General features: G+C 38.4%; 2 protein-coding genes across 13 annotated transcripts in view; both read right to left on the reverse strand.

Annotated features, from left to right (window-relative positions):
- The window catches only part of AGBL3 (AGBL carboxypeptidase 3), a 122409-nt gene extending 119089 nt beyond the window's left edge, over nt 1–3320 (reverse strand). The window contains 3 exon segments of the mRNA XM_059933343.1: nt 453–513; nt 1839–1943; nt 2929–3320. Coding sequence (XP_059789326.1) covers nt 453–513; nt 1839–1898 — 121 coding nt within the window. The 5' untranslated portion in view covers nt 1899–1943; nt 2929–3320.
- Nucleotides 3321–8490: 5170 nt separating this feature from the next.
- The window catches only part of CALD1 (caldesmon 1), a 180672-nt gene continuing 162202 nt past the window's right edge, over nt 8491–26960 (reverse strand). For 5 of the 12 annotated variants that reach the window (XM_059933322.1, XM_059933320.1, XM_059933324.1 and 2 more), the window contains 7 exons: nt 25835–25975; nt 21164–21207; nt 20984–21065; nt 19028–19165; nt 18467–18562; nt 13251–13374; nt 10933–11131 (listed from right to left, as the gene is read on the reverse strand). In XM_059933322.1, the coding sequence (XP_059789305.1) occupies nt 11049–11131; nt 13251–13374; nt 18467–18562; nt 19028–19165; nt 20984–21065; nt 21164–21207; nt 25835–25975 (708 nt within the window). In that variant the 3' untranslated portion in view covers nt 10933–11048. Of the gene's footprint in view, nt 10888–10930; nt 11132–13250; nt 13375–18466; nt 18563–19027; nt 19166–20983; nt 21066–21163; nt 21208–25834; nt 25976–26960 lie in introns of those variants that run through there. The other 7 variants (XM_059933325.1, XM_059933326.1, XM_059933330.1 and 4 more) reach the window with 6 other exon arrangements.

Below are 26960 nucleotides of genomic sequence, written 5' to 3' on the forward strand. Positions count from 1 at the left end.
TATATACAAAACAGAAACAGACTCATAGACACAGAAAACAAACGGTTATCAGAGGGGAAAGGAAGGGGGAGGGATAAATTAGGAGTATGGGATTAACAATCTACTATATATAAAACAGATAAGAACAAGGATTTACTGAATAGCACAGGGAATTATGTTATCTTGAAATAACCTATAATGGAAAATAATCTGAAAATATATATATACATACAACTGAGTCACTTTTCTGTATACCCGAAACTAACAGAATAGTGTAAATCACCTATACTTAAATTAAAAAAAAGTTTGAAGTCCAAAATATTCTTATAAAAGTAAATACATATCTCCTTACCAATAACAGAATAATAATTCCCTATATTATTCACTGACTTTTTTTTCTAGTGCTCTCTCATTTTTCATCCACTTAAGGTACTATCAGAAAGAGAAGGGGGAATATATGAATAATCTCAAACCTGTTAAAAGTGCACACTGATGGATGTCTTCATTTACAAACTTCATAAAGGTATCCTCATCCTAAAACAAGAGAGTTTTAAATTATTTATCTTTTAAAAACCAGCGGTTTCCCAATCCAGAAATTTTTTACATCTACCTTAGTACTTAGAATTGAGTGTCTTTAATCTTTAATAAATGAAAAAATTCAAGGTTATTATTGGCTATTGGTCTCAAAGCACCCAGCACTTCAAATATCCGGAAACAAAGTTTTCATCTTTCATTTCTCTTCTTCCACAAGGTAAGGTCATATTAATGACTATAGAGAAGGAACAGTTTAAAGATTCTTGGTAAACCTGGCAAAACAGGTTAAATTAGGACTAAAATTAACCAAAAAAAGAAGCAAAAAGAAACACAGAAAGCCATTGACGGGACTTCCCTGGTGGCTCAGTGGTGAAGAATCCCGCCTGCCAATGCAGGGGACACTGGATTGAGCCCTGGTCCGGGAAGATCCCACATGCCGCGGAGCAACTAAGCCCGTGCACCACAACTACTGAGCCTGCACTCCAGAGCCCGCGAGCCACAACTACTCAGCCCGAGTGCCACAACTACTGAAGCCCTCGCGCCTAGAGCCTGTGCTCCCCAACAAAGAGAAGCCACCGCAATGAGAAGCCCGCACACCGCAACGAAGAGTAGCCCCCACTCGCCGCAACTAGAGAAAGCCCGCGTGCAGCAAGGAATGCAGCCAAAAATAAATAAATAAATAAATTTATGGGGTGGGGGGAAGAAAGCCATTGACTTAAAGTGTTATACATCATTTGGGGAATTTATTTAGGGACCTTAACTTACATAGATAATTTATACTTTACTAAAATGTGAAGGAAATTTCTTAGAAATATGTGCTGGGACCAGACAAAATATTTGTAACTACTGCATTTTGTTTCTCCCCTCCCCCCTTCTTCCTCCATGTACTTTCCTTTGTTACAACAGTGCCACATGAAACCTATGATGGTGACACACAGTAGGTTTAGAAATAGGTTTCACTATTATGATACACATTATAATATAACATAGAATTAGTACATATAAGAAAATAAGTGGACATGAATTATAAAGATAAAACCCTAATAATTACTTATTACACACATTTTAATAAAACTCAGAAGAATCTCAGCCAAAATATTTTCTCAAAAAAACCCCAAAATCAATATAGATTCTCTTTCTAGATAGGGCATACTGCACACATTAATAGCTTTGTTTTCAATCAATTTATTTCCCAACTTCAGTGAAGAGTGATTTAAATATCCAACGGATTTTTAGAGCCAACTGAATTTATAGTATTTTTACTGGGAATTTATATTTTATAACAAGTTTTATTTCTAAGTAGGATTAAGTTGAGAAAAACATACTGATTCATCTTCACTGATTGTTCTGTCTGAATAGTCTTCCTTTTCTGAATCCTCTGACATCTCTTCCAATATTTGGCTCGAAATTTCTTTTATTATGTAGGTAGGCTGTAAAACAATTTGTAAGGAACTTATTTGACAGTTTTCTTTTTAAGTACACATTAAATGTGTACCCCCCAAATATATTCAATTTTATTTAATTAACAGTGACAACAGCCTTCTCTAAAAAGTAAATTAAGACACAGCTAATTAAACCTTAATTTCAAAGATTTGAAGAAATTTTCCATGTTTATAAGATAGAGACAAGTCACAATAAGACAAATCACGTAAATAATTTAATTGAAAAAGGAATTTCCAGGGTACATAACCAAATCATTACATCCTAGATTTACAGTTAAATGCCACACAGCAATAGCGAGTTCAGAATGATTCTGAGGCATTGAAAAGATCACGCATCAGAGAAAAAGTACAGTTACTTATTCAGGCAGTGAGTTGTAGCAATACAGTTAATTTTTTTTTTCGGCTTAATTTTTTCATTTGACCAAAAGTTCAAATGACAGGAGGTTTTTTTCTCTATATTTTGGTTAATATTCTGTAGACTGTCTCTGTTCTAATATTCGATCATATTAGTCTTACTGGAATTTCAATAGTTATCAGAAGGTTGTATCGACAATGACCTCTCAAGTGGTAATTAAGACAATGAAATAATAGAAATTCCTTGTCAAGAGTCTACTGTTTTTGAGAGACCAAAGGAATTTACTAATTTCGAATCTACTAGTTTATGCTCCTCTCTACAAAAAGTGGGTTTTCGAGCGTGGACCACAAACAATAAAGCCCAAGCTCCATAGCGAATAACTTTACGAATGCCACAGAGACGTCTGTCTTATGGGTGACACCTTCAGTAGTAAGAGACTGAAGTTTCCGTCTGGGGATCACAACTCCGAATTTGGAAAACTGGACTGGCATAAATCTTGATTCTGTTTCCTTACTTGAGCGTATGAGGCGCACCAACGTGCTGACCTGCTGCGGAGTAAAACCTGAGCTTCAGGAGAGGCACACACACAGATGGATCTAATAAGCGCTCCGTGCCTACCTTCCACGTCAGAAGCGAGAGAGGCCACAGCAGGCGTGGCCTCGCCCAGCGGCGCCGCGGCAGTCTCGGGGCAGGAACGATGACTTCCCTTCTTGGCGGGAAGGACGATGAAGCCACGATTCCTGGTGGCGAAGTCTTCCTCCCACACTCACTTCGCGACACGGCAGTGGAGGGAGGGGCGCCTTTTCTGGGCGCGCTCGTTTCGCGCAGGGACTTTCCCTCTCGGCACTTCACTGTCCCGCCTCGGCCTCCTCACCCTCGCCTCGAGTCCCACGGCGAGGCCAGCAGTCCCTTCCGCGCGCCGGGAGCAGCCGTCCTGCCCGTGATACCTACAGCCCAGCGACTGGAAGGAACGCTACTGCTGCCGTTTAGCAGCCGCAGCCACGCCCTTCACCACGAAGCGCAGCACTCGTTACCAGGGCAACGGGCTCACCCTCGCGAGACCTCAGGCGGGCCAGCCACGCGGGATTTCGGCTGAAGGAAAGGGAGATCCCGGAGGATGACGAGAACTGGCAGCAGAGGAGTGGGCGTCAAAGGGCATCCCGAGGGGCGGGAAGGTAGAGAGCAGGGGGCTGGCGGGAAATTTTAGGGGTGGAGGCAGGACAGCTAGCTATTTGTCCCTAAGGTTCTGCACATCGGTTGTTTGCCATGTTTGTCCCTTCTTCGAGCAGACACTAGAGCAAACTGGTTAAGACTTTTGCTTTGTTGATCTTTAGTTGTATCCACAGCGAGTTGCGTTTTGCACAGTTGTGTGACTAATGATCTTTATTGGATTCGGAAAAAGAGACTTTTCTCTTTAAATATTTGATGGAAGAGTCATAGATTTTCTTGGGTGAGCTTGCAAGATTCTTATCAGCTCAGAGATTCTTTAAGTATAATAATCGTTAGCTAACGTATCAAGCACATCTTCAGGGACACTATGCAAATCACTTTACATGTATTGTCTCATCTAATTAAATATGATCTTCCCATAACAGATTTAGTCATTATTCCTGTACATCCCATCTTGATTTCCCCCTGGTCTGTAGCTTAGTGGATAATTTATTTGGAATAGTTTTCCAAGTAGAGCTAAAAAAAAAAAAGTCTTTAAATGTTTGGTGCCTGCACGAGGCATTATGTGTCATGAGATTTGTAATACTGTAGAAATGGAGATAATGGAAAAGTAAAATAAAGGGCAAAGCAATAGCTTAAACATGAGGTTAATAGCCTCTGCTTATATTTTGTTAGTTTCCGAAAAATACCATGTTCTTTGAGGTCAGTGATTTAGAAGACTGGACCTTCCAGAAAAAGAAATAGAGCAGGTATTAGATCACACTTTCTTGAAAATTAATTACCCTTTATAATTGTACCTTGTTTTATGTAATACATATGTTACTAAAGGTGACATGCATAGAGAATTTTTATATATGGAATCTATTTTTCTGTTGGATTTTAGAGTCATGATTGCAAGCCATAGTGTCAGACACACAAGGTGAAACTCCAAGAAATGATCTAACCAGGTTACACAAGAAATTAATGGCAGAGCTGGGACTTAAATCTCAAGATTTTTAGTCCAAATATTTACATGATCATATTTCAAGTAATCCTACAGAGAAAAATTATTTTAGTGCATAATAATAGGAATTCAAAAAAACCTTTGAAAATTGTATTTATTCATTCTTTCATTAATTCAACAAATATTTATTCAATGCCTACTAATTGCCAGGGACTGTTCCCGGTGTAATAAAATGGACATTCCTTGTGGAGGTTATGTACTACTGAGAGAAGAAAGACCAATACTTGAAAAAAGCACTCAGGTGATGAAAATTGCTGTGGCGAGAAATAAGGGAAAAATAAAGAGCATAGGGAGTGCTCTGGTGGGTGGGCCTTGGTAGGGGTGGCTCTCTTGATGGAGTGTCCAGGAAAGGCTCTCTGACCAGGCTTTTGAGCAGAGACCTGAAGCAAGTAAAGGGATGAGCCAGATGGATGCCTAGGGGAAGACCTTGGCAGGCGGGGGAAACAGCAAGTACAAAGGCTCTGAGAGAAAATCATGTTATGAATTATACTAGGCAGTACCGTTTAGTTGAAGCTTAGCTGGAGTCAGTACATTTTAAGAAAAGAGATTTCATTAGGACCTCTTTCTTCCCCAGATAAATTTAAAATGATTTTCTTAAGCACCTGTTCCTTTTTAACTCTTTTTTTTTTTTAAACTTACTCTCCTATTCTAGACAGAATACAGTGGAAATAAATTCTTTGCCTTTAAGTGCAAGTGGAAGGAAGACCTGCAGTAAACTTCAACCAGGGACTTTGATGTCGGTCTGAGTTTTTGTTCTCCTTTTCTGTGATCTTATCAGAGAAGGTTATGGGACATACTCCTTATGGAGCCAGCTTCTGCTTTCTGGGAAGGCAGCTTTGCCTGTGCAGCAGGCTTTCCTCCTCCAATGTTTTGATGCATTCATCACCTCTAAGCCTGCAGTATAAAAGGCAATATAGTAAGAGTAAGAAAAGAGGAAAAGAAAAACCAAAACAGTACTCCAAAAGGCACAATTATCGGTGTGGGAATCAGGAGGAAAAAGGTCATGTTAGCGACATGGCCAAATGTAAATTGTGTTAGGAATGTGATTTATTTTGTGTGATTATATCATTTTGAATTTGTTGAGCAGAGGCTTACATGAGCATATGAGATGACTAGGGAAGTCAAAGTTATTTATGACATCACAGAAGTTAGTGGTTATGTGGCTGTAGAGGCCTCGTCATAATTTGGCTGAGGAAGCCATACTGGATCCTGGGAGCCCTGGGGTCATCTAGTACCCGTCAGGCCTTCCTCAGACTATCGGGGTCTAGAATGTTCCAGTGTAAGGCAAAACCACTCCAACAGTTTCCAGATCTTAAGATCTGTCCCAGCCAGTCAACTAACCAAGACTTAGCTCAAAAGCCATCCCCTTAGTGAAGTCTTTCCTGATCCCTGTATCATTGGTAGAATATTTACACTGTTAGTTTACGTACTATGTCTAAATTTGGGGACTATAGTGAAGCATTATTCTTCTGAACACTTGGAAATGAGGTAGTAAGAATGCCCCCAGCCTGTTCAACAACGAACAGATAGGATAAATCACCTCAAAAGAGAAAGTTGGCTCCCAGGCTCAGGGTGAAGTTTCATGATAAAAATCAAGAAATGGTACCCACCCCACTGCCACCAATAAGTGCACCTGAACTGTGCAATGGTGAAATCCCCCTTCTCATTAAGGATGTGTTGGCCAGATCCCACAACTTTTCAGCCACTTCCTTTCATTTTGGTATTTAAGATTTCGTTCTGGTATTAAGTACACTTTAAACTTCAATTTCAAACTCGATTCAATGCCCTCCTTCTCGTTACCCCCTAGATCTGTCCCTAGCTCTGGTTGACTGAGGAAGTGGGAGGGAATTGGACTTTTGCTATTTACATTCATCCCCCCTTTCTTCTGAGTGCTAGTTCCTTGTTGTGTTAGGATGAGTAAGGGCTGGGGGGAAAAGGGCAGATATCTCCTTAACTGGGCCAAATTGCAGTCTGCATCGTTGGTCTCCAGTGCTGCTATTGGTCTTTGTTCGTGTGCTTCAAGAGGAGCATGGTGGCCCCAACCTGCCCCCTGACAAGGGGCTGTCTTCAAGGCATGCTCCTAGGAAATAGCAATCTCTTGTGAGGAATTATGGGGAACAGAGGTTAGAATCTTTGATTCTTTATTTACCACCTTATAATTAATTTGGTTTGGATAAGGATCCAAATTTCTGTTTCCATTTACTTTTCTTCCAGCATTTGCTTATGTTAGTGCTTGGCAAAGGTAGTTTGTAGAAAATAAATGTTTTACTGAAATAGTAATGTTGATTTTGGCAAACACTTTTCTCATTAGGAAGGCAAAGCTAATAGCCATTGCATTTATCCATGGACTCTAGTCTAAATGGACATGCATCTAAAACTAAAGATATACAAAGGTTGAAAGTGAAGGGGTGGAGAAAGTTATATCATATATACAAATACACACACACACACACACAGATTGAAAGTAAACGGGGAAAGTAAAGTTATATCATGCAAGTGCTAACCAAAAGAAAGCCATGGTAGCAATGTTAAGAACAGAAAAAATAAACTTTAAGGCAAAAATCTTTGCTACAAATAGAGGGTCACTTCATAATATGAAAAATATTCAATTCACTTGGAAGATAAAATGATTCTAGATTTGTGTATGCACCAAAAACATGACTTTAAATATGAAAGCAAATTTAACAGAATTACAAGGAGAAATAGACAAATCCATAATTATAGAGGGAGATTTTCACATTTCCAATTCAGTAACAGCTAGAACAAAGGCACAAAAAAATCCAGTAATGATATAGAATGTTTGGACCACATGATTAATAAGCTTGAATACAAATAGACACAGCACTCAGATCAAGACCTTGTTAGGCCATCTCCTCACTCCTGTGGAAGAACACATATTTAGGGTCATGAGATTTTCATTTCTTAACCATCCTTCCATTTGGAGCACACATGCAAGCAAGAGTAGAAAAAACCCCTACAATACAGACCAGTTTCTACATCACACAGAAGACTGTAACATCTTTGAGCTCAAACCCTGAAGACTCACAAGATTAATGTCCATCCAGCCCTAATTCTATCAGTTTGGTATTAGTACTACAGATTGTATTCTTTTCATTACTTAATTTTGTGATTGACTTTGATGATAACATTGTCTAAACTTAGACCCCTTCTTGTTAGAATGTAGAAGTCAAAAGTATTAATTATTGGGTTGGCCAAAAAGTTCGTTCGGGTTTTTCCATAACATCTTACGGAAGTATTTTTTAAGTTACCATAATTTTGTTAACTCGTCAATCTTATGAACAGGATTTAGGGGACTGTTCAGGGCCTCCCAACTCACAATTTAAAACCTTTGTGAGAAAAGCCTCAGATTTCAAGTAGTGCTACATAAATAATATAAAATTACTGGGACTTCCCTGGTGGTCTAGTGGTTAACACTCCACACTCCTAGTGCAGGGGGACCGGGTTTGACCCCTGGTCAGGGAACTAGATCCCGCGTGCCTCAACTAACAGCCCGCATGCCATAAGTAAAAGAGCCTGCATGCCGCAACTAAAGATCCCACATGCCGCAACTAAGACCCGCGCAGCCAAATAAATAAATAAATATTAAAAAAAATAAAATTACTATGAAAAGGTATCTCTGGATTTAAAGGTAATCGCCAGTGCCTTGCAAATAGTAAGTATTCTACAAACAAACAGTATATATTAAATGGGTATTTCTACTGTAAAAGACAATGCCTTTGGGAAAACAGTACTGCCACCGTAGGTGCCAGAGGGGTGACATGTGACTACACTGGGAATGAGAAGGAGGATGAAGGAACATTTGATAATGTTTTTTTGAAGAAGAAGGTTTTCAATCCCTCTTTTCAACCTTTTCTATATATGTTTGGTCAGTTGTCTCTACCAGAGCAATTTTTAATATTTTGTTGGAAAATTGACTGTAATAAGTATTTAAAAATATGAAATGGCTTTCCTCTTTAAAGAATGAAACCAAGACTCAATCTGAAATATGCATTTTGCTATACCATTATCTTTATTACATCAGATAGAACTCTTGTAATCAATATAGTACATAAAAATAAGTGAGGCAAAGACATTTGGAGGAATTCCATTTATTGTGGATGCATTTTCACAATATATATTTATTGCAGCGATCAATTATCAGTGAAAAATATCGTGTTTATAAAATTTTTAGGAATGGCAGATTCACAGAACATGCTAGTCACCTTGCAGTCTTACTTCTTAAAAAGATAACAAAGAGAATTGTAATCACGTAAACAAGGAATTTATTTTTCAAAAAATTAAATCCAAACTGAACAAAATTCTACCCTAAAACTTATTCCATCCAAATATTGGAATAAAAGTCAGGATCGATCGGTATATTCTCTTCTTAAATTTAGACTTTCTAGAAAAAAATATATAATAGTGATCAGGAGAAGCTCTTATTCAAAAGTACAACAAAGAAATGTTATCTCACCATAGGCCTTAATTCAAACTTTGATCCATTTCACTCGAATGCTGGGAGTCAATGCCAACTCAGGCACTGCATGTGAATTCTAGTTTATCTTATCATAGACTCATGTCTACTCTGTCATGGATGGGTGACTTGTGCAATATTGCTGGCTTTACTTTCTTTGGCCCAGATGTGCTAAAAGCTAGAGGATTCAACAACTCTACTGATTTATGAGGAAAATGGACTTTGGAAGGCACTGGTCACTCCTCATGCCAGCCCTACCCTGGCTAGCTCTCCCAGGGGAACACTGTGGATTAGAAAAGAGTCATTTGGGAGGCTCCCTCATTGTGGTAGGAATTGAGACTAAGACAATTTTGGTAAGTCATGAGGTATACGTTTATAGAACTACACTATATGTATATCTCTATGCTAGAACATATTGCCAAGACACTGAAGTACTCTTTTATCATCTATTGTGAAGAATAGATGAACGCTTATAAGCTAAAATAAGATCTGATACCTGGATTGTGTGTGTACAAATGACGAGTTGATAGACTCTTTGGGAAAAAGGTAAAACTAATAAAAATTACATATATTTTTTGAAAGTTCAACACATTATCAACTTATGGCAAGTGCCAATGACTAATAAAGGTAGAAAAGTTTAACTAAAAAGATGTTTCAGTATGTTAAAGATGGAAGTACTGTCATGACTCCTAAATATTGGCTTTTGCTTACTTTTCTGCTTCCAGAGATTAGCCAAAGTTGGTCGTAGTACACCTATTCATGGAATTCCAATCTGTACAACTTTGTCACTAAAATTCTCGTCTTTAAATTTTAGAGAAGGAAAAGACCTCAGACATCATCTAAGCCAACCGATTGTGAACTTGATTCTTAAGAATAAAGTTTGGAGCAAGCTTTGAGATTTAGTACAATTCACACTGGACTTCAAGACTGCTTTTAATTATAAACTAAATACTATGCTTTATAGAAAATGTCAATTCATTTTGACACTTCTAATCTCTTTCTTATAGGTTATTGGGCATTGGAAACATATCGATACCTATTCTGCCATGTTTCTATTGGCAAATATGAAATATTAATATAATATTGTGATTTTTAATTTTTAAAAAGCAGTGATATTGGCTAGTTACAGGGACATACTGCTAAATATAATAGCCTAGCACATAAAAAAGCTTTCTACCATTAGTGTGTTTGTATATGTGTATGCACATACATACATGATCACGTCATCTAAAATGTGGTTCACTATCACTACCAAAGAAATCCACAAAGCAACCAACCTAAAGAAATCAGTACCACTGTCAGCTAACATCAAAATCCAATTTAGATATTCATCAGCATGAAAAAAGTAATACCTTAACAGTACATCTTTTTTTTTTTTTTAAAGACAATCATTATTGTAGTATCTAAAATCTGAAATGGGTTACTTTCACAAAGTGTTATAATTGCCTACTAAGATAATTTCTTCCATGCTTTATTCTAAAGTGCAGAAACAACATGATTTCTGTATTTAAAAAACAAAAAACCAAAAAAAACACTATGTTTCATTTTTCTGGATACTGCACACATTCCTCAGGCAATTTTCAACTTGAATCTCCTTTTGTTGACTTCCGATGTGGTTGATATCACTGTTCAGACACAGAGTTATGATGATCAGTAGAAAAGTCTCTATTTCACAGCATGGGTTTCTTTAGAAACAGGCTCCTGTGCAAAGGCAATACTTTTACCATGAACATCTCTAGACCGTGATTATTAAATATAGTGATAATATACATGGGTTTACTGGGATAATGAAAAACAAAACAAAAGGAAATGAACCCAATTTAGTAAATCAACATAAATATAAAACAGAGCAAATTAGGCCTCTTCAACTGAGCTGGTCCAGCATCTTGAGCGGCTACTTTGGGTTCTTTCTTGAACTGTCTCAAACCTGCTAAGAGAAGAGAGCTTTAAGTCGTCAGGCCATGGTGTTTCAGCCAGACATTTTGTGTCAGAATTAAAAAAAAATAAAAAAGAATGATAATATGGCAGGAGTAAATGTCTATGAAAGGGAGGATTATTTTTGGCATTCTATTCAAATATGCTCCTCTTCTTTCAGTCTATCCTTTCTTCTGTTGGTTTTTTTGCTTTCCTTTCTTTCTTCTTTATATTCCCCTTTTCATATCTTGATCTTGAGCCTTGCTCATGGCATTCAGGGTCAAGGAGGTTTTTTTTAAACACTACTTACTACAAGGGTCAGGACTCTATAATGTGTGTTCCAGGACAGGCAGCATGACTGAATGGCTGTCTCAGCCACATCAAGGCATGATGGTAAACTGGACTATGCTTATCTTTAGTTTTCTCCTATTTTTTCACTTCCTACCTCCTATTCTTATGCCCCTACCCTTGAAACTTATCTGACCAATGGTCTTATTGTACACCGTTTCTTTCCCTCAGCTAGCTGCTAAAAATTCTTGCTGAGGTATTCACAAATGTTAAAGTGTTATGAATCTGCAATTTCAAATGTGTTGTATAGTTTCATTTCAAAGGAATTACTGCGTGATACTAGTGAATTTGACATTTTGGACCAAAGGAGCTACCTACTTTGCTACCTCACAAATCAGCTCTGGGCCTGCTGGTTATGTTATTATTATTACTGTAGAAAGAGTTTTGTGGTATAGACCAAGGAGGAGGGGGTAGTATGTATGTGTATGAAGTCTCACCCTGTCACCATCCCACATTGTACCACACACATTATTGCATAATTCCAGGGAGTACCACTCATGTTGTATATGAGTCATGTTCTCTGAGACCTACCATTCCAGATCATATCTTTACTCTACTTCCTAGAACCCTGGTTCAGAGGAATGTTGTCCAGAGGGGATCTATTAAACCTGTGATGATGGCCTATGGAAAGCTGACACCTCCTACTCAGAAAGGAGACTATATAAACATTTAGACTGTCATTTCTGAAAGGTCATTTCGCAAAGGGTCATAATGGCTTAGGCCAACAAAAGTTCATTCTTTGTTTAAAAAAAAAAAACTAAAAAATGATTCCCCTCCATTCCACCAGAAGAAAATTGTACAAGGAACTTTAGAACTTTACATTTTCTGCTGAATATGCAATCCTAAAAAAAAGCAGCATGTATAATTAAGAATGCAGGCTCAGAACAGACTGCCTGAGTTTAATCCAGGCTTTGCTCCTTATTTGCTGTGTGACTTTGAGAAAGGTACTTAATCTTTCTGTGCCTCATTCGCCTTAGCTCTAAATGGGGGTAATAATAATGGTGATTGGAGGGTCAAATGAGATAATGTAGGTTGAGAGGGCATATAGTGGGTGCTCATTACATGTTAGTGGTTTGTAATGGTGAAAATTATTACTGGTAGTTTGAATATATTTAGCAGTTATTTAGAAAATTTAACTAATAGAGAAGATGTAACACACTCAGGAAGCTGCACCAGACTTATCAGCATGTCGTAGAAAGTAGGAAAGAGGAAGCAATTCTCTTCCTTCGGTGAGCTGTACAGATTCTTCAGTTGCCTTTGAGATGTTCTTCAGTCCTGAGTTTGCTTAAAAAGTGCTTCTGGGTATAGAGTTCTACATCAGCCCATAAGCAGTCTATTCTAATCTTACTTATTGTTGCTCTCTGATTTTTCCCTTTTCAATTTTCCCTCTACCAAGGGAGAAGACTGGAATTATTACTTGAATGGGGAATTAGGAGTTGAATTAGCTCCTTGTACAACAAGGGGTCCTATTTTTAGCTTGTGCATCATTTAGATATTGACCAGAGGCCACTTTGTCAAGGATGAGCGAAAGGCCAAAGAAAGACAAATCCAAGCATTCTTAGCCATTAGTTTTCATAGGGTAGCAAATTTTGCTAACTTTTGAATATTATTTCAATTTTTTTGCCATATCAGCCTTGAGTCCTAGGCTGCTGGCAATGTAACCCCTTAGAATGGTTCCAGAAAGCAGCTTTGAAACTACTCAAGGAGATAGACATTCTTTCCTAGGCGATCTGCAAATTCTGATTTCCAAGCCTGGACCTTGTAAGGAAATGTAGACTATGGTTATACCACACAGCCTTCTGTTTTCAACACCCCTACCACTATGGTGTTTCTAGAATGTCTTACTGGGAACCATCCCACGGATCTAGACTATTTACCTTGTATGACTGACAAACCTACCATGCTGAAGGCTCCGTGACATTGCCTTTCACTGTACCATATACAAGTCTTTAGAAACTGACGGTTACCCAGACAAGACTGTGGATCGGCACTATTTCTTTTTTGACCCTGGGACAGCATACTGCAGGATACAGCAGGAAAAGAACCTGTGAAAAACAAATCTTCGGTAGATTACCTTAGTGGGGGAAGTGACCTTGTCCACAGATTGCTTTTCCCAGAGGTTCCGCTTGCCAGATACGTCTCCTGGCCTCAAATCCTAATGAAGAGAAAGCAGAAAAAATTGATGGGTGGCTCTTTATATTTTCTAGCCAGGTCTAAATAAATCACCACATCTGTTGTTTGTGTATTTGTGTAATACACTTTATCCTAGTCATCTGAAATGGGTTAAATCAAAAGGATCGTTAGCCATTGTTTGTTTTTATACGGACCCTGACCTATGCTGTGACATGAGAATGGGCTGAAACTATCCAGCATTTAGGTCCTGTCATTCACCAAGGACTTACTGTTTATTGACCAGTAAAATTGGAATATAAGCATATTTAAAATGAGATAGCCAATTTTTAACTTTCTATGTCCTTAGAAGTGAATCGAGCATAGGTTAGTTTTAAATAATTTTTTGGGGGTTGGATAAGGACCTCACCCCTTGCCAATTAACTTTTCTTTGGTGCCTTGCCCACGGCCCCCAGCCCTTATGACTTTAATGCATACCAGCTGGACTTCCAATGGCCAACACTGCATCTCTTTGCATGAGGACTTCCTCTGGCTGCAGATGCCCACTTTGCTCCCAGGAGGCAGGCTGGACATCCAGAGAGTTAACAACACCCCCAGGAGCAGTCTTCAACCACTCACCCATGAGATTTGGTGCAAGAATATTTCTCAGACTCTCTCACGCCTCAGGTAGGATATCTCGGAAGCATGTGTTTTGTGGTGGCTTTCAGGATTTCCCAGCAGGATTATGTTTAACAGCCCATGTAGTGAATTGCTTAATAAACATTCTTTATTGGCTGCCTTCTTTTCCTGCCTCACTTCCTGTAGTGTTTTCTTCATGTCTCAAGTAAACTACTTGCACACGAACCACTATTTTAGGGTTTGCTTCTGGACAGCCCAATCTAAGACATTTTTCTAATTGCACTTTCCTCAGATTAAAATCATTTTGTGTTTCCTGAGGAGCAAGGGGTAATTCAGAAGTGTATCAGGAGCACCTAGCTCCGTGAAATTAAACATTTACTACAAAGTGTACCCATAAGAGAAAGTGACAGTTGATGACATACGTGAGAACATGTAAAGATCTTGGGAAGAAAACACTAAAATATGGTCGATAACAGCTATATCTCTTTGAATCTTTATTTACTACCTCATAATTAATTTGGTTTGGATAAGGATCCAAATTTCTGTTTCCATTTACTCTTCTTCCAGCGTTTGCTTATATGAGTACTTGGCAAAGGTAGTTTGTAGAAAATAAATGTGTTTTACTGAAATAGTAATGTTCATTTTGGCAAACCCTTTTCTCATTAGGAAGGCAAAGCTAATAGCAACTACATTTATCCATGGACACCAGTCTAAATGGACATGTATTTTTTTTAATAGATACTATTGAGACTGCAACACTAGAAATGCACTGGTTAAAAACAGTACCATGTGAAGCAGTTCAGATTTGCCTTAATCTTACTGAATTTCTGGATTTTCACTGTGACATGGATTCCTGATATTCTATTAGAGAGTTACACCTATTTAACTTGGAACCAGTAAGCAACAAATCAGATTGTTTTTGAAGAATTCCACTACATACGCCAATGTAAGTAGAAGCTGCCAAATTGTCTGGAAGACTGTTTTAAAAATTTGGAAACTATAATTAGGAACATGCTAATGGAAGCTCTGGAAAGTGGCTATTACTACTTTATTTGATTCATATAAGAAAAATATTTTTCTTTCACATGAATACCCTTCTACTAAAGAAAATGAATTGTATTTTCCTTGAATCCTACCTATGAATCTTTTGAGATCACTTAAAGAGTTTAAAGAGTCCATTTTAAGAAAATATTAACATCTGAGTGGTAAATTGGCATCTTAAATCAAATGGGAAATATAAATGAAATTACCTGACCAGCCTACATTTTAGAGAAAGACCCACTCCAGAAGAAGAGGGAGAAATGAAGGCAGGGAAGCAGGTTTCCAGTCAACCAGAGATCAAAGAATGAAGAAGAAAATTCAGCTGAGAAAGACAATGCTGGGTTTTTTTTAAACAGAAAGAAAGACAAATTAGCATTTTAATTGCTGTATATAACATGTAGTTTAGACACAAAGAACAGACTAACCAGATACAACAGACATACTTAGAATTGAATTCCAGTTACAAAGTTACAGTGAAGTCCTATAAATTCTACCCACAAATAGCAATAGATGTCCCAGTAAAGAATCAGGTGTAGATCAATGTTTAAATAAGTTACTAGTTTTCAGAGACCCAAATAATATTGATTTGACAAGCTTTTGAGCACTTTTAATTCTAGGAAAATTAATGCATAACTAGTAGCAGACGATGGTTTTTCTCTTCAGTGAATTTTAGAACTGGACACTAATCCCATGGATTACTCTTTTCCTGGTTCTTGAGGTTTCACTGGGTGAGCACTATTTTGGTAAAAGAATTTCTCTCTGATTTTTCCTTAATGGCCACATGCCATACATCTGCAAACACAAACCCAGGCTTTACCTTTCACCCATACACGCCAAGGAATATAAACAAGGGGTTGAGAATAAATCACCTCTGGTCCCAAATTAGAAGGGAGCCTTTGGGAGCCTCCTATCTGCTGCTGTCTTTAGGTAATCCTCTGACATCCTGGGTTCAGGGTCAGTCTGACCAGAATCCCAAGGGTGTCAAACTCACATGCCTGCCATGAAGGGCCAGCCTGGAAACACATGCCTAAAGAGGCTGGTGTAAGAAAATTTTAAAAAAGAAGGAATCAAAAAGTTAAAGAATGCATGCCTCCACACCTTAAAAACATGTTCAAATTATAATTTAAAAGAAGGAATATAAAGCACAATGGCCCTGACTGCACAGATCTTAGCTGCAGGCCGCCAGTGTGAGACCCCCCTGGACAAGACCTAGACAAAAATCTTTGCTTGACCTGTCTTTCTAAGCTGCCTTCCGGGACTTAACCTTTTGCCTGACAAGTTTTAGGTATCTGCAGGATCCGTCCAGCCCTTTCCAGCAGTTCGGACATTTTCATTTCTTTTCTGCTGGATCCGTAGTGTCTGTGAGTTACCCTCCTGCCTTACTAAATTCCAAGTTATATCTTTCCCCAAAGAGACTGCCATACTGCTATTCATGACGGGGCACATTGCTGGGCCTACTGCTCTTGGGATGTGCACAAAGCTCAACGTTATATATTAAGTACGATCTACTCAAACTGCCCTTTTATTTACAACATCAATTACACATTGCTTTGTTTCAACCTGGCCTTTATTCAGGAAGCCACACTAGTCTACTAAATCCAATGGGACATGGGGAAAAAGAGATCATTATGATGTATACTACTTGCCACATTCTTCTTGCCTTTTCTCCTCTATCCTCTAGTAGAGGGTCTAGCAAATTACTTACTAAATGTTAGATAAAGCAGGCAATGATTTTGTAATTTCCCTGTAATGCCTTTTTGTCCTGCCACTTTTAGGAGGCCATCAATAACTCCAGAAAATGGGGCTTTTGTGGAAACCTTGACTCATTTATACCTATTGTAATAATAACTGTATTGAATCTTTTTAACCCTCCCATTAGGGTGACATAGATGATAGGCTTATCAGTTAAAGTGTTGATAGAAGAGTATGGGTCAAATCCTGAACCAAATACATGAGTATAATCTGGGATAGAAATGAAACAGGTTGCAAATACATGTGAAAAAGTGACCATCTCCTTTAGCAATGTACCATACTCATCAAAGAAGAAAAACATATACCCTTTTCTCTTTATCTTTGCTGTCATGAGAAACCTTCAGTGTGTCCACAAACTTGCTGAACTTGTATTATATGCAGTGTTTTGGGGGAGAGGGTCTTTACATTTCATTAGGTTTTCAAAGGCGTCCATAATTCAAAAAGGTTAATAATCACTGATCTGGAACCACAAAACTTTATATAACTGCCATTTAAAAAATAATTTCCACTCTTTATGTCACCTGGGGTGTTGGGGAAACTTGAGGCACTGAAGATCACATACCTTGTGGGTATGATCCCTCACCTCGAATGTCTCCTCTTATAGGGCCCCTTTCCTATATCTACTGGGAGAGGAAGAAGATTTTCTTTTCAATATATTAAGACTGTCCAATTATAAATTGGGTTTACATTAGTTTTATACCTCTTGTGAGGCCCGTATGCAGAGAATCTCAAGCTGAATGTTAATTGACTACAAGGAATTGTACCCACGAAAAGTATGGAAATATTTCCATTCTTTTCTTTTTAAATTGGAAAAGTGATAAAACTTTAGTGAATTTGGAGATTAAATATAGAGCAAAGGGATGCAATTAAATGCTCAACAGTGCAGAGGCCTAGGATTTGGAAAGCTTTTCTTCTACCTCTGGAATGGGGTGGTTGTGACAGGAGTTTTTGCTGCCTTGGGCACCAGCAAAGGTATAAAAGCCAACTTCACAGAGAAAGCGCACCAGTATACAGTAGGGAGCTTAATAAGTTTTTGATTATAACGATAAATGCAAGGCAATGATCAAATACATTCAATGAAAAGGTTAAAAGAATATTTTTATAGTAAGATAGCCACACTTAATAAGAAAATTTTAAATTTCCAAAAATAACATTCATAACCAGATTTTATAGTTTCTAGTCTTACGTTTTTTTTTTTTTTAAATGGCTTTCCTTTGGAGGTGTTGACAAGAAAATTACAGCAATTATTTCAACAACTACCCAGTAACTGTATTTTTGTGTTAAGTTACAGAAATTAGGCAAATTAGAAAACATGGGTTCAAATAGCCAACATACACATTCTTTTGGGAATAAGTCTAGGGGTGCTCTTGACAGAGAAATGGCCAAGATAATTTGACATTTTCATTTTCAAATTCCTATCTGTAATTTATAGAATAGAAGCTAAACATGCAGACCAGTTAAGAGTGTAAATTTGAACTGCCTCAACGTTCTGGGTGGAGAGGTGATGGTCCCATTTTACCTTCTGGGTAAATATAGTGCTCGGGACTGTTCTCTCTCAATCTGAAGCCCTCCTTGTTTGTTATTCAGCAGTCACGACCAACAACAGGGGCCTTGTTTTTTCCAGGCAAATAGACCAACAGCCTGTTTTCTTCTGTTGCTGGAAGCTGAGCTATGAGAGAAATTCAGAAGAACCTGGAGCTACTTACAGAAGGTTTGGGAGCAGGTGACTTGTTTCCATCTGGGGTTTTGGTTAGCCATTCATTGATGCGGCTGGAGACCCCCACCTTTAAGCCAGCTGTTTCCTACAAAAGGCCAAGCATCTAATATTAAAGAAAAAAAACAAAAAACCTACCTGGAAAGAAAATTTCAAAGCAACCTCAAAATATTATCCAGTATTGTTTCACATAACACTGATCAATTATTGATCATTCTATTGAATATTTTGACAAAAACAAACCTTAAACCTGATATTTAAAGAGTATGTTACCTGGTGTTCTTCCCCCTGCACTTCTCCTACCCCCACCCCCAAGGTCAGTGAATAACTCCGGGTACCATATTTAGAGGTCTGTGGCCAGAGCACAGTGCATAGTCTATTAGCCTCAGGAACACATTCTCCCTGAGCTTGCTTTTTGGTCATTGCAAAAGAAAGTAAGAATTATACCTTTTTCACTGCTTTTGTAATTAACTATGTGATTCCTAAAAAAAAAGAAAAAAGAAAAAAGAAAAACCCAACCTCCAAAATTAAAAGACGGCAATCCTCTGCTCACCTTATTTGGCGTGCCTGACGCAGTGGGTGATGAGAACACGTTGCCTTTCTCCCACATGCTCTTGATGTTGCGGACACCTTCGGCAGGAACAGGAAGGTCCGAGGCTGCTGGCTTCGTAGGTTTTGCAGTTTTTGTTCCCTGAAGTATATGAATTATTTTTAGGATTGGTGCTGGTAAGTTTGCGCTCGTAAAACTATAGTAAGCTTGTCTTCTTCAACACTATCACTTAACAGATTCACTGTGTAAATGCCTTCACCAAAAATGAGAGTCATAATTTCTGTTGTGAAAGTACATTCTGATGACATCTCTACCTCCAAATAAACCATTGTATCTACTTCAGAGAATCTTTCGAAAGTGAAATATGCTTTTCATTGGGACTCCACTTCTTGTTAAGGTGATATGCTACTTCATTGCTACAACAGACACTTCTTGAATGCCTGCTGTGTGCAGGGCACTGTGCTAGGCCCTGGGGACGTGGTGGTACGCAAGACAGTCCGCTCTGTAAGCTGCAGTGGACTGACATTAATAGGAGAGACAGTAACTAGTTATACACTATTATTTCACATTGCAGTAAGTGCTATGAAAGATGAGTGTGGTGCCGTAAGTACGCCAAGAGAGCACACGATAGGACAATGGTACTTAGTTTAGGGGGGCAAAGAAGGCTACTCTGAGGATGTGACATTCAAACCCAGATCTGATGGAAGACTTGAAAGAGGCTGGTGAAGGAAGGAGAAAACACTGTTCCACACAGAGCTAACAGTACATGCCAAGGACCAGAGACGGGGGTGTGCTAAAAGACTGAAAGACCGAGAGACCACCGCATGGAGATTGGAAGGAGGAATGAATGGGTGTAAAAAGAAAGGTGTGCATTCAAGATACTTTTCCAGCAGTAGTGATAGGCGTACCCCAAATCATGCAGTTTCTCTCCTGGTCCTGCTTTGGGGCCTGTGGCATGTGTCATCAAGGTGGGCAGCCAGGGTGAGTGGCACCATTGCTGGACTATGTGAAGGCTGAAGCCACAGTTTTGGCTTCATTAACCCTGTTAGAGCTGTGATCAATTCAACCACAGAAAATAACTATCTGCAATTTGTCTTATAATTTAGTGGCCATTTAATCTTCTGAAAATCTCCTCTTGAATGTTAAGACTTGATTATTCACTTGATAAATCATCCAGACCTCTCTCTTTCTTATTCCCTCTTATCATTTGCTATGAACTATTTTATAGGTATCTCTATTCTGCAGTACAAAGGAGAGGAGAAATCAAATCAAACTGATCCAATTACTTCATAGCAGGCAACTAAAACCACTGACTAAAGTCTACACAAAGGAGAAAAAAACCAGGATCACGCCTTGATCAATGGCACCCTACCCTCTTAGTGCTTTGGTACTTGGAAATATAGTACATTATTTCTGAATAGAGTAACACCCCTAGGTCAACTGGGTGGAAAAAATGTTGGATTAGACAGAAGCATAAAACTATGATCCTTCATATATAAAACAATCAATTTGAAATTCATTAAATTCCAGCTGGCTATCATCTTTATATTAATTTATACTACCAATTTATTTGATAATAAAATTTTTATAGATAAAAGAGGACTAATCATGGTTGTAAGGGACCTGTTTAAACTATATATGGGAAGACCTTTTATAAGGAATTAAGAATATTGAAGATATACTTGTGAACACATAAATAATATATTTAAATAACAATAAACTCATTCTTTAAAAAAAGTAACATCTTCACTAAAGAATACAGGTGGAAAGTAGTAAACAATAATTTATTTAAAACTCTTCTATAATGTGTCTTTATTATTGTTTTCTCTCTAACTAGTTATAAAACATCATTAACATTCTAACACTACTGGACTTGATTATTGTCCTAAGTGTTTCTATGATTATTTATATAATCAGAGTTGATTTCTGTTTGACCATAACTCTGAGGACATCTCTCACCTCAATTGCACTGGTGTATTGCTCCAGTCTGCTGTCAATCTTGGAGACGACTGCTGCTTGATGAGTTGATTTAACACCACTGCTAAGTAAATAAACACACACATACATACATAAGAATGAGAGAATTTTTCCATACATATAATGGCTGATGATTCGCAATTCAACAATCAACCATATTACCTTTTCTGCACAGACTTATTCAAAAATTCTGCTCGCTCTTCTATCTAGGAATTGGAAAAAAATAAAACCAGTTAATATTTTCAGTTTATAAACAGTGTTTCTCAGCCCATACTACTATCTTCCCTGAACCTGGGGAATAAAAGTACCAGAGAGTGTCAAAGAGTATGAGGGTGCTGTGCACAGGCCCTCTGCTAGAGAGGAAAACTACGTGCAAGGTATTTGATAATGAGGTTTGGGAGACGAAGGTAGGACTGGCAGAAGATAGACAAATATGAAGTTCTGGAGACAAAGACTAGACAAAATGTTATTAAAATGCCTCTGCAATAATATAAATCAAGGGCAAAATAATTACATTTCAAGACTAAAACAATTTTTTTTTGCTTTCTGATGTACTTTAAATTTTTTTCCATTATTTTTTATTGAGGTATAAACGACATATTACATTACATTAGTTTTAGGTATACAACATAACGATTTGATATTTATATATATAAGAAAGATAACCAGGAACTGTGAACTGTTCACTTACTGCTTAGCCTGATTTTCTAATTTGACAGCTGTCAAACCTATTGCTGAACTTAATTTGCCCTGAATATAGGAGATGGGGGCGGGGATGAGTGAAACTGGGGATCAGCTCATCAGGAATGGCTGAGGCCTCTCATGAAGGCCCTATTAGTCCAAGTGGGAAATAAGGAAATAAGCCCAGAGAAACCGCTATGGATATACACCAATGGGCAGTTTAGTCATTTTTAATAAATTCTTTTATTAAAAGCCAGAAATTTTGCTACAACTAAAGCTGCTAAATCAAACATTATATTTTACTGAAACTGCATCACTGAAATCCAGATGTTCTTTATAAGTCAGCAAATATTTGTTGACTCCTCATGATACCCAACTCCAGGCTAGAAATATCCTCTGCCACGCATCACCTATCATCAGCAAATAGTAAAAGCTTCTTTGCATATGACTGCATGTGCAAAGCACACAGGTCCATTTTCTGCCCTGTTCAGGGCAGCCAAGGAATCTACTAGGCTACAGTTACCCTAGGCTGGTGTGGTTGACCGTCCCCTACAATCTTTAAGATGTCATGGCTTTTTCTGGACTGTTGGCCTGGGACTCATGGATTATTAATAAATACCCTTAAGCTTTTTGGAAAACATGCTTCACTCCTAATATCAGTCGAATAATACTTTTAAAGATGTTAGTTAGGGCACTTCATCCTTTCCAATGATTTCTTACAAAGATAAAATCAAACTCATTAAACATAAAACTTTATGCAAAAGAATGCTATAGGTATCCCTGAGTTTATGAGATGTAAAGGGTCTTAAATCTTATTTTTCTGATTTTAACATAAACTTAGAAGTGCATTTCTGGAGAAAAAGTTCCCAGTTCAATGAGGTAAAACACATTAGAACCACGCAATGCACTGGCACTTTTAATATTATTCACCCATCTATCCATCCTGATTTAACCCTGCCAACCTGTCAGTCAAACAACCAACCAACCAATAAATTATATGTGAGTACCTATTATATAAAGTTGAACACCCAACGATGTATAAGACAGGGTTCCAATTCTTTAAGGAGTCAGTAGGGGAGACTAGTAGAACACATAAATGAAAAATTTTAAATTCAGTGGTAGGTACCATATTAAAGATAAGAAAATGGGGGAGTTCGAGAAGGCTTTTCAGATGTTCTGGTATTTGAGCTGAGATCCGTAGTTTATAGTTTACACAGCTTTATAAATGAGTTCATGAAAGTGAGGGTGGGGGTGCATGAGTTAGAGGGGAGAGGACATTTCTAGCAGAGCAAACACATATACAGAGATTTGGGGAACCAAGAGGCACGTAGAGTGGTGGGACTGAAGACTGGAGAAGCGGTCAGCGTGGGGGAAGGCCAGTGGAGAGGGGAGGCAGAGGTGAGACTTGTTCTTTGTAGCACCTCTAGCATCATTCTGACTCGGGGATCATCTTCTTAACCTTGGCCATCACATTTATTCTCATTACAGAGGCTCTCAGACTCTACCTTCTCCTTTTGTATCTACAATATTCAATACAGCTTGACTTCATTATCACATTTTATCTGGATTTACCATCCATTACTGATGTACCCTTGTTGGAAAATTCCTGCCCTTAGTGACTCTGGGTAATGTAACAATTTGTACTAAATTTGTAAATTAAATCTCCTGCCTAAGGAGTTTAAAGGGGGAAATTGGTTCTTCTGAAGACCAAGAGGTGGCAGTGTTGTCCCAGAAAAACTCAGGGGAAAACCCCACACATTTCAGCAAACTGGCGCTCTCCTTACTCCACACTCCTTCCACCACCAGTATATGAAAACAATAATAATAAAAACAAATTTCTAAATTTAAATTACTTAAAACTTATTCTTTGCATGTCTTATGTAAGAAAAATCATTCACTGCTAGCATAATTTAACTATGAGAAACCAGGTTCTGAGCTTCTCAGACAAGGAATATAAGTCATGAGAAATTAACAAAATACACCAGTTGATAATATCTTGACGTCAAATATCAAATGTTTCTCCTCCCACTGGCATTTGACAATGTTAGCTTGTGACCATTTATAAAAGTTGCAGGGCCAAGAGTACCAATAGTTGCAGGAATTCAATTGTAGGACATGAAATTAAGTTCTAAAACAAGAGCCACAGCAGGTTCTTCAAGGCACATACTATGGAGAAAAGCACTAGACTGTCTGTTCTTGAAAGCATGTCTCTGTTACACAGAAATTAAAAATGTGTTTTTTCTTTTTTACATATCAACTTTGATTGCTCACACGTGCCTCTCTACCAGAGTGAGTAGACAAATGGCTTTCTGGGAACCCAGGAGTCTGGTTGATGGAAGCACTAGAGAAGTTAAGTTGGAAAATTGGTAGAGAGATGTTTGGAGGAGGATGGGTTGCAGTTTCTTCAGAAAAAAAAAGAGTACAAATTCGAAGTCTAGATGACTACTACTTTCCTCATGTTCGAAGACAGTTCAAGGAAAGCTTAGCTTGAGTGGCATTTGAAGGAAGGTTGAAAGAGAGAGAACATGGTTTTCTTTAATTATTGATGAGCCAGGAATAGAAGGACCCAGACTGAGGAGGGACCTGGTGCCTGCACAGAGATGGTCTGAACTGAGCAGGGTTTGCTTTTCTGCTCTTTCTCCTACAGCAGGGGTACGCAAACTACGGCCCATTTGCCCATGTCCTCCACCCACCCGAAAGCTAAGAACATTTTACATTGTTAAATGGTTGGAAAAAAATCAAAAGAATATTTTGTGACATAGGAAGATTTTATGAAATTCAAATTTCAGATCCGTAAATGAAGCTCACCTACTCAACAAAGCCTCTCTCTCCTCCTCCTGCTCCACTCGGAGACCTGACCGAGCTGGTAGTCTGCACTTCATTACCTTTGTAATTCTTGAATTCTCCTGAGGCGGTCAATTATATTAGTGCCCTAGGGGCAGTGACCTTGCTTTGTGCTTCTCGCCTTCATAGCACATAGTGCACATTAGATTTGTTATAAATATCAAACATTAAATAAGAAAATCCCCCTGTGGTTTAGTTTGGATTCCCCCTGAAGCCGCTCTTGAGACGAGGGTTCAAGTATAAGGAGTTTATTTGGGAGGAGTTAGAACTATGGTGGACTGGGACCCAGACCATTCTAAAGACTAAGTGAAGTTATCTGGGGATAAAACATACTGTTTTTCATGTGAAACAGGTAATAACTGTAAAATGTAAGTAACTGGCTTTTGATCATTTTAGTGTGCACATTAGACCTCACACACAACGATAGATACACACATGCACACATTAACCAGCTGGAGCCTGGCTATGATTCTATACTGGCTTTACCTGTTGTCAGTGCTTTGTAACCTAACTAGGTTGATGGAAAATGAGGGTAAAATAAAAATTGCTCAAAGTTCTAATCTCTGAAGATTCATTCATTCATGCATTCATTCAATAAATACTTGTTGAGTATTTTCACTGTGTCAGGTACTCAAAACATGCTAACTGTATAAGCAAAAATAAGTATTTGAGCCTGCGCTCTTGTTCCTCCATGGCAACCATCCCATCATCTCCCTGAGTCAGCTCCTTCCTGCTCATTCTCTTTTCTTTCAGCAGCACTTCCAAGTCACTAGGAATTATGCTCTACGAAGGCAGTAGTCGGACCAAACTCATCCTGGCAAAGGAACCTATCCGAGTCACATTTCATCTCCTCCCATGATAACAGCTTTAAAATTTGACATGTACCATTTCCAGCTGTGCTGCTCTTAATAATGACAAAGGGAAAAGAATGAACATTAGCGTGAAAAGCAGCTTAAACCTTTAAAATATATTTGCCCACTTTATAAAGTTTAAATGTTTCCAGTTTTATTTGCTCAAAGTAATAAGGCATGTGGAGGGCGTGGGTCAGTGAGATCCAGAGATAATCACCAAAGGTCTTTTTAATGTATACCAAAGATCTAATAAACAACAGACAAAAATTTCTCCACTTTATTTCTCTCCTTTCCATATCTTGAAAACAAAAAGAAGCTGTGAAATTGCTGAAAGAAGGAGCAAAAAGATAAATGAAGCAAAACTTCAAATAATCAATAACTAAATCAGGGGCTAAAATCACATTTCTATTATATTTTAATAGACATATTATACGAAGGTTTTCTGGGGAAAAAATACCTTGAGAGATGACCCTTTAGGAGTGAAACACTTGAAGGGCTTCTTGTCGTCTGATAAGCCATCTTCTGGCATCTTTTGGCGTTTCTCAGCAGCTTCTGCCCTTCGCCTTTCAATCTCTTCCTTTAGCCTCCTCTTCTCTTCCTAAGAGAGAAAGAACAAATAACAAGGACGTCAATATCAGCTTCAAGCCAAAAGGAAAGAGTGCTGTAGGGGAAAGCATAGTCCCAGAGGAAAAAGACCCAGGTTCTAGAAAGGATGCTATCCCTTCCTCAAGGGTGGCACCAGAGGTTAAGCCTGAGCTTGTGAGTCTAACTGTCGACAAGCACTCTGGGCTGCCCCTTCTCGACTGTGCGACCTTGGTCATGTTACTCACCTGCTCTGTGCCTAGGTTTCCTCATCTGTAAAATGGGGATGATAATAATATCCACTGACTAGGGCTTCTACGAGGACGGAATGAGGAAGCCCCTGTAAAATGCGTGGACTAGCGCTCAGTGTGACGATCGGCATTGCCATCATCATCCTGTCAAGTCTTCTAAGACTGACCTTCCATTTTGTGCATGTGAAATAAGTATCCCTTCTGCCTGCTTCCTAGGAGAGTTGCGAAGACAAATGAGATGATTTATGTGCAAAGTTATACAAATGTATGTTACTATATTTACTAAATTGTACAAGAGACGATTTCATGGTTGTCCCCACCTCAGTTGAGTAGATTATTTTAGATGGTTTGACAAACCTGAAATGGTGTAGATATTGCACCCTAGTGGTGAAATCACAGATGTTTACAATCTGTCTCATTAACCCCTCTGTGCCTTCACTCCCGGCCTAAAATACTCTCCCCTGTCTTCTCATCAAGCTGCATAACTTCTATGAACAATTTTCTGAGAGATTTATGTAGTCTTTGTAGTTTTCAAACTGGATGTTCTCAAGCAGGGACCGGATGTTCATCTCTCCGAGGATGTTGCAGAAGGATCCTGTGCGTTATGGACTGAATATCTGTGTCCCCCCAGAATCCATATGTTGAAATCCTAACCCCCCAAAGTGATGGTATTAGGAGGCGGGGCTCTGGGGAGGTGATTAGATCATGAGAGTGAACATTTATGAATGGATAGTGCCCTTGCAAAAGAGG

The sequence above is a fragment of the Balaenoptera ricei genome, chromosome 9, assembly GCF_028023285.1.
Source record: "Balaenoptera ricei isolate mBalRic1 chromosome 9, mBalRic1.hap2, whole genome shotgun sequence".
NCBI classification, from domain to species: Eukaryota; Metazoa; Chordata; class Mammalia; order Artiodactyla; family Balaenopteridae; genus Balaenoptera; species Balaenoptera ricei.